Source organism: Aegilops tauschii, chromosome 4 (assembly GCF_002575655.3).
Source record: "Aegilops tauschii subsp. strangulata cultivar AL8/78 chromosome 4, Aet v6.0, whole genome shotgun sequence".
Taxonomy (NCBI): Eukaryota; Viridiplantae; Streptophyta; class Magnoliopsida; order Poales; family Poaceae; genus Aegilops; species Aegilops tauschii.
In genome coordinates this window covers 316,339,773-316,347,948 of record NC_053038.3, presented here as the reverse complement: position 1 = coordinate 316,347,948, position 8,176 = coordinate 316,339,773, and the positions used below count along the sequence as shown (strand labels likewise).

The 8,176-nt window shown below is 40.7% G+C and overlaps 1 protein-coding gene across 1 annotated transcript; it reads right to left on the bottom strand.

Moving 5' to 3' along the window:
* Nucleotides 1-532: 532 nt before the first annotated feature.
* On the bottom strand, nucleotides 533-6,171 carry LOC109760044 (uncharacterized). The gene is made up of 13 exons (XM_020318884.4): nucleotides 5,868-6,171; nucleotides 4,987-5,060; nucleotides 4,419-4,502; nucleotides 4,216-4,296; nucleotides 3,152-3,232; nucleotides 2,925-3,017; nucleotides 2,119-2,298; nucleotides 1,955-2,022; nucleotides 1,782-1,842; nucleotides 1,485-1,538; nucleotides 1,316-1,405; nucleotides 1,007-1,073; nucleotides 533-896 (listed from the first exon to the last, which is right to left on the bottom strand). The coding sequence occupies exons 1-13, from the start codon at nucleotides 6,004-6,006 to the stop codon at nucleotides 805-807; spliced, it is 1,164 nt and encodes a 387-aa protein (XP_020174473.1). The 5' UTR covers nucleotides 6,007-6,171; the 3' UTR covers nucleotides 533-804.
* Nucleotides 6,172-8,176: the final 2,005 nt, after the last annotated feature.

The following is an 8,176-nucleotide window of genomic DNA, read 5'->3' as shown; positions in this document are numbered from 1 at the left end:
AACATGAGCACATCAATTCCCCCACTTCGATCGCTCTCACGCAATTAAGCCCGCCTCTTGGTTCCCCTCCGTCTCCGTGTACCTCCCTTGTTCCATTCGTCTCCTCCCGCTTTCTGCTCTCTTTCTTTCGATCTTCTGACAAGGAAAAAGGCAGGGTGATGATGTGATGGGGGGCTTTTCCTGCCGGCGATGAGCGTGCCTCGGCTACCATGGGATTGGGAGAGCGGCCACGTGAAAAGGCCACCCATGAGCCCATGATACGTCCTTCTCCGCCATAATGCCACCGCCGCGCCGGTCGGGGGCAGGCGACGAATCCACAAGCCCGGCCGCCGAGCCCCGCTCCAGTCCGTGCGCACGACACGGCACTCCTGCCTATTTTCGCACGTTTCACGCAACTCGCCACCATCAAGTGGACCATTCGCCACCAAATATACCCAAACATGTACGTATTTGGCCAAATTTTCACTAATACACGAGTACTAGCAAACCACGTAACATATACTATACGGCGGAACAGATCAACAAAATGGAGTTTTCAGCAACGTTGACTTGAGGGTTCTGAGCATGTTTCACAAGACTTGACCTATAAGGCACACACTGCGATCCGATTGCTTAGCAAGCAATGCTTACACAAGGAAGAAGAAGCCTCTATGGTCTGGGGGATCAAATACTTAATTAGCAACAGTCGACTGAGTAGAAACTGTATTACAACATTGACCAAAATTCCTCCTGAGCTCTCTGCCCGCCTTTCCAGGGCAGCAACTCAGTTTCTGGCTACCGTCCTACTGGCTGGCTGGAATTACCCTACCCGAGCTTTCCGATCTCCATCTTCTTCTTGATTGCACGATGACCATGGTACACAAAAGAATCTATGATGCCAGCCACGGTGAATATGCCTGCCACGAGAGTGAAGATCAACCATGGGTTAGAAATTTCTATCACCGCTGCCACGCGGATATATTTTGGAAGGAAAGCACCAACGTATGGTTACAAGTGTATCACACACCTCCAACAATAGCACATATGTTTGTCAGGAAGTGAAGAAGCGATGTGTTTTCTTCAGTAAAATCAACCTGCCAAAGTGCCACCTCATGATAAGAAACAAACGAAAAAGTGCCACGTAATGGATTAAATGCAGTGTATGCTTCTTTTCGAGCATACAGCACTATATATATAGTCATGATATAGGTCTCCTTTTTTGGGGGCGTACAAGCTTTGTTTCTATACAAAGTTGCAGACTACCAGTAGATGAACTCTCAAGTGCAGCTCAAGCCTCAACAGTAACAACATAAAATAAAAGAGATCCTTCCCTAACCTGAATTGGTGAAAATTCGTAGAAGAAATATACACCGGGCGGGGGCCTCGGGAGGCCAATTGCTTCTCTAAAGTGCTCCGTCACAGAAAACTGGAGATGGAAGTCAAGTATTGGCCAGAAACTTTGGCTTGGTAATAAAAAGTAAACATTAAAAAACCATGATGTTTACCTGATTTGAGTGAATCTTTCGCCCCCTAATATCTGTATAGATAGTAGGAACAACCTGTATAAAAAAGAGATGATTAGCAAACTGACGCAGAAGGTCGGCATCTCTTCATAAACATAGCAGTGTAATAGTGAACAGACCAATCGTCTAGTTGTACTGAACTGGGTTTTCCCCTTTTATTTTCTAATTTGTAAGACTCTGTTCCGTTAACCCGGCTCCCCGTTTGGGAGGCTTGTGGGAAAAAAAAGTGAGCAGACCAATTGAGACATATGATAGCTTGATCAGTGTCTAACATCTTACCTTCACAAAATACTGGTACATCCCTGTTAATCCAGTTGTCTGCTCCTGTTTCCACTCTACACTGAAATACTCGAGAGAATCAGGGACATGGAAAATTGTGAACCAAAGAGAGACAAAAAAAAGTTGTTCGGCTTCATGAATTGAGAAACTGATTAGTAAGCACAGAATCGTACCCATCAAGAGGATTGACAACACCAGGAAACTCTTTCCCAAAGGACAGTTTGTTTATCTTGTGGCTTATCTGTTTCAGGGAAAGGGGGTAGTTGGCCATTAAAGGTCCATGCTTATGTTCAATACAATAATTGGACTGTAAATAGAAGGAAATAATTCTACTTGCATTGTAATTTTCTGGCTGGAAGTTCAACATATCTTGAAGGAAGTTGAATGCATGGTCCAAGCTTTTTCCTGGGGCAAAGTGAAAATTTCCAGCAACTTTATTGACATCTACAAACCCATGAATGTTGCAACCTTCGCCTTGTTCATCTTTTAACCTTTGAACGAAGCCCTCTCTCTTGCACTGAAGAGCGTGTAAAGAAAGGAAAATAACAATAAGCAAAATACCAAAAGGCAGTCCACACTGATCAGTGGCAGACAGTAGCGACAGTAAACTAACTTCATAAAAGAACAGAACAGAATGCAATAATAAGCTAAAGGGATTTCTATATTCATGTGGCTTTCAAAAAATTAATCAATGTGTTCTAAATAGAAGCTAATGAGAAGTGTGATATTTACCTAACAATAACACAAAAACAGTTGTATTATAAAATTCTTCTTTTGATGAACGCACAGTTCATAGCCAATGGGAATGCTTACTAGCATATCACTAGATGAAGACCAAGTTACTACTAGCATATGACAACATCAGAATGAATCTGTTAAGTATGAAGATACATGACTTAACGTATGTCGCAGGTACAAATTAGTCAGCTTGTGCTCTATCACATGTGGTTTACTGAGTTTATAATTAACTGTTGTAAGCTATTGCTTTAATAACTTCCTTTTTAGTAGATAAACAAACAGAGGACCCAAGGAATACATCACATGTCACTATGGGGAACTACAGACATAGTATTTGCTAAGAACAATGTACAGGAACAAGATTATGCTATCAAATAGAAGTGGAGGAACATGAATGTCCGATACCTGATCAATTGATTCTACGTTAGTGAGTGCCCAACCTTTCTTCCGATAGGAATCACGAACTTCTTCACAGGAGTTACAACACTGGTCATCTGACTGGTATAATTGTAAGTGCAATATTAATGATATTTTCAATCTAAATGAAATTATTGCGGTAATAAGCTTAAGTATATGGTCAGGGTCATAAGATTGACATAAGCACATGATATCACTGCACTAGAGATACCTACCTCTTCGGAACCATAACAAGACCCACAGTAAACCTCATTGTGGTCAAGCCTTCCACCATGATTCTGCAATGGTCTTTCAATCTAGAAGAGGATCCAGAAGTTAGTCCAAAGTCAAGGAAGAACGATACCCCATTACATGCATATGTTGTGCACATATTTCCGATTTGTCATGTAACCTTTAATAGGAAAAACATATCAGTCACTTCAAGCCACCACCCACCAGGCCACCATGCTCTGAATATGCACGAATTGTAATTGGTTTCTCAATTGTGTGTCTGTTTTTTTTAGAATCACAGTACATACGCACGCTCACAAATATGTACATACACTCACCCCTATGAACGCACACATGCACACCCTACCCGTATGAAAACCTCTGAAAGACTGAGCCGGCGGGTCTTGAGATTGACAAAGCGTCAAACCTCCTAACCATCCAACCACAGGTTGGTTCTGTGTTGTGGTTTCCGATATATAACATGAAGAGTTACTCCCTGTGTTTCAAATATACGGCCTATTCTTGTGGTTTGCTAGTAACTAATACTATAACATGTATGCAAATTTAAGATTTTGTTTTCTTTTATTTAATCATATTCCCTCCTCCTTTAACGTCAATGAGTAAACAACCATAGTAACACCATGAATAGCATGGTCCTTCAAATATTATTTCAGTTGCATGGCCTACTTGTTGGTCCCCGTACTTGAAAAAAATATGCCTTATAAGCACAAATGAAGGGAGTAATACAGTAATACTTGATATTTCAACCCTAGGTGGTTCTCAAAAGGCATAACATGAACAGTCACTATCAACTGCAAGGCAGCTAGCAAGCTTACAATACAACCATTCAAAATCCATGGAGGCAAAACTCATCAGTGATAGCATCGGCTATCTTGAGAGTAAAGAAAAAGATTCACAAATTCAAGATCTGGTTATATTACGATTGATCAATTGCAATGGATCTTGAATTAGCCATGCTAAAACACACAAGCAGTTCAAGTTATCATAAATTGTTAGATAAAAATACAATAGTTTCAATAACACACTACTTCAGTTTGGGAAAACGTACCTTAGGGGAACCAACTCCATCTTTTCTCGATTCAATTACATTACCAAGATGATCAATTCTTTTCTTCATTATGTCATGTCTCTGCAAAGTAGTCATTCAGCATCTCAAACAAGATAACAGATATATGCAGTAGAGCTCGGCAAACATTTTACATGATGATAAAAATAGAAAAGAGGGAAACTGTTGAAAAGTGTATCACATACTATATCATAATGTTGCTCTCCACTAACATCCATAGTATCAATAGCAACAAGAGAACAGGGAAGAGCGGGGAATGTAACATCAAACTGCAAAAACAAACATGTTTGTTAGCAATGTGAAAAGAATGAAAAGTGTCTCACCAGGAATGGCATATATGGTCTGGGCTTTGACGGCTTGGCAAATATTTTCAGCTAGCTGGCTATCACTAGTTATTTAAGGTTCTTATGACAGATCGCCCATACAACATCTAAGAATATCATGCTCATTATTTCTCAACCTGTGGAGGTCCGGACTAGAAAATGAAGGCTGTCTAAGTCTAACAAGCAAATCAGTTCCAGTCTTCCAGACATTGTCAGAATGGAAGGTAAATAGAGTTTTAGAATATACAAAAAATGAAGCCAAACTGATAAAAATGTGCAATTTAGTATAATAAGATCTTAGTTACATGCTTTCAAAACATCTAACAAGCATGGAAGGACCAACATTAAACACCAAAGAAATAGACGAAACTCGCTAGAAGTACCAGACAAATGGAAAGTTTGGAATGACAGAATGAGCATCTGCACTAACATTGATATGTAACCTTTCCCCTCTTGAGGTATCAACTGTGAGCTTACTCTCTGTAGCAGCATATAGATACAACCCTGCATATAAGTTAACACAGCAATAAGTTAATGCATAATGTGACCAAAGGGAAGCAACGCATTTCAGGAAAATATAGTTGCAACATGTAACAAGACCATCCCCCTTTACAGTTTTAGCATGCCAAATTAATTTATGAGCATAGTAAGATGGTAAGACACTGCATCAGTGCACCTTATATTGATCCTAAAAATCCTGAAACCTGTGGTGAGAACAAAATTATAGGTGCCCCCAGTCTAATTCAACTCCAATTGGTTGCATCAAAGTTTATCAAAAAAGTAATGGAACTCCATTTCTAGTACTCACTAGTGTCAAAAACGCTCTTATATCATGGTACGGAGGGAGTAGCTTATATGTTAACTAAACAAAGAAAAGAACTTCACCATGGTAGCAGCATAGCCAATCTAATCGATGCAAGATTAACCACATCAGCACATCCACACAAAAATGTTGACGCACACACCATCCTGGGACTCTGATGTCATCAACTCATAAATAGCATCAAAATAGAACAAACAGCACCAGTAGTAGAACTAGTCTAGTCCAAATGCATCTACCATGATAGTAATAGAATTGCGATTTTTTTCATCGGCTATTTTTTCTCAATTCAAACCAACGACATGGCCAACAAGCATACGTCTCAACCGCATCAAACATAGTCGATTTTCGCACCAGAACGCATGTAATTATCGGAAGGCGGGCAAAGCCATCGGGGACAGGACGGCGTGATCGAACTATGTCGGTGACAGAGTAAACGAAATTAAAAGGGATCTGGGACGGCGATGCGGGAGAGAGGGGATGGTACGTACGGATCTCTGAGAAGAAGAGGAGGAGGATAGCGAGGGAGGAGACGATGGTGATGAGTCCGCCGGAGAGGGTGCGGCTGTAGAAGTCCTCGTTCACCTTGGGGTAGGCGTCGAGGCTCCTCAGCTTGCTCCACAGCTCCATCTCTCCCGCTCACACAGCCAGAGAGATCGCCGGAGCCTTAGGACGAGAGGAGATCTGCGTTGTCGCCCTCGCCGTCGCCGCCGCGACAAAGTGGAGAGGGTGTTTCTGCAATTTGTCCGGGAGCAAAGAGGGGTAATTTCGCTTTGCGAGGCTTTTGTCTGGATTCGTGTAGAAATGCTCCCCGCTGGGGCCTCGGGCGTAATTGCCCCGCGACCGTTTTTTTTTCCCTTTATACAAGTCCATTAACATCACAGGTGCTTGAACTTGACGAGAAAAATCAATTTGATGCTATAAAAATGACGCACGAATTGAGCTGATGACCAAATCTATCCCCGTGTTATATTTTTTCCAATGAACCCTAAAGTATCGTTATGATCATCATGTTACAGATGACGTTTGAGCAACCCCAAAGTCCATAGTCCGGTAAGAAGTGACTATAATACTCATGTTCTATAAGGAACTAAAGCATACAATAACCGATAAATCACGAGTGAACATGGTGGCACGCGAGGTCTATATCTCACCATTCATTGTGTCATGATCCGTGATGTATTCATACTAGGCGTCAGGTATATTCATTTCTCAGGGTGAAGTACTCTATATTCATTTCTCAGGGTGAAGTACTCCTATATAGACATTGTGTTTTAGAGTCAATTAGTACCATGGCCCACAAATCTGACGAGAGGAGTTATTCTCTTGTTTATTAAGAGCAGATGTCTAAAGGCAATCAACACGAGTAGTCTACGTTTTGCCCCAAGCCCATCTCCATCCCACAGCTCCTCCCTTACTAATCCTCTTCCCCTGGTTCTTGCAGTCTCTTCATGTGCTCTTTCTGTATGTCTTCTCTCGTTCATGTTCTTTCTTATGAAGTTGATGTGCAGCAACTTAATTAGCTAAGCTTGGTTTGGCATCCTGTTTAGTAATGTCTAGTTATCTAGTTTCTGCTTTTGATGTACTTTCAAATCAGTACTAAATGTTGAATGTGTACTCCAACAATAACATGTGCGATGGCAAGAATATGCTTTGGACGAGCATTTTTTATGTACATGCATGTTGTTAAACTAATAAACACAAGCATGGTGACTGATGGACAGAGATTAATCAAATAACTATCTACAATTTGGGCCATAAAAAACGTGCATAAGAAACATTGGAGCTAATGTAACAACAGTTAAATATATTCATCACGCCCACCAGCATTTCACATCAGACATTTAAGTGAGGTTTTAAAACCTGGCAGACCATCCCATCTGGTCATCATTTAAATGGTCTGTGTCAGATTAACATGGCAGAGTGGCTAAGACCGTATTTTGCATGCGGATTCACTTGTATCCAGCTCCATTTAAGATGGCTAGTTACCAACTCATGTACGTGTATTTTGCCAAATTAAACCGTGTATCGTTTGGGTATTCAATCAATTGCTATATTAATTGCTAATCTCATAGCATAAATGGACTGTCCGGATATCATCCTTGCGCGGCACCATGTCCCAAAAATTCACGTCCATAACCGATAAATCTTTATATTATGTGAATAGACTTGTGACGATTGCATCTCAAAGTATAACAAATAAGTTAGGTCAATTCAATATGATCGTTCTTCCAGCATTGTACCCTCAATGTTGTTTTGGGATTATTGTTACACTTAACGAAATCCCAATATCCGGAAGACATTATCAACATACAACACTTGAGCTAGTCCTAGAGACGAGAGTAAGAATCAGGTTTTACCGTTTATCATCCCACACGTGCTTATGAGTTTTCCTCTGGATCAAATATTCCAGAATAATAACAATTATAGCTTAGTATAAACGTGGAAATAAATAATACACTATTATTGTCTCTAGTGCATATTTTGAACAGACTCACACTTGCACCAGAGTTAATAATCTAGTTACATAACTTCTCTAACACCAATGGCTATTCGGTATTGCTCATGTTTTGTCGTGGCAGAGGCTTCGTCATCGGGTTTGGCACATTCAAATCCATGTGAATCTTGAGTACTTTCACAAACCCTTTTCGACATGCTGTCGAATAATGTGATACTTGAGTTCAATATGTCTGGTCTTCACGTGGGACCTTAGTTCTTTTGCTTGAGCAACGGTGTCACTATTATCACAATAGAGCTCCCCTGGATTCAATGCACTTGGAACCACATCAATCTCTTCAAG

Excerpts from the sequence above, each read along its gene's own strand:
- LOC109760044 (XM_020318884.4), bottom strand. The coding sequence starts at position 6,006 with ATGGAGCTGTGGAGCAAGCTGAGGAGCCTCGACGCCTACCCCAAGGTG. Across the intron at positions 1,539-1,781 it reads TGTACCAGTATTTTGTGAAG|GTTGTTCCTACTATCTATAC; the intron begins GTAAGATGTTAG and ends TTTTTTATACAG. Across the intron at positions 897-1,006 it reads CATATGTGCTATTGTTGGAG|GCATATTCACCGTGGCTGGC; the intron begins GTGTGTGATACA and ends CTCTCGTGGCAG.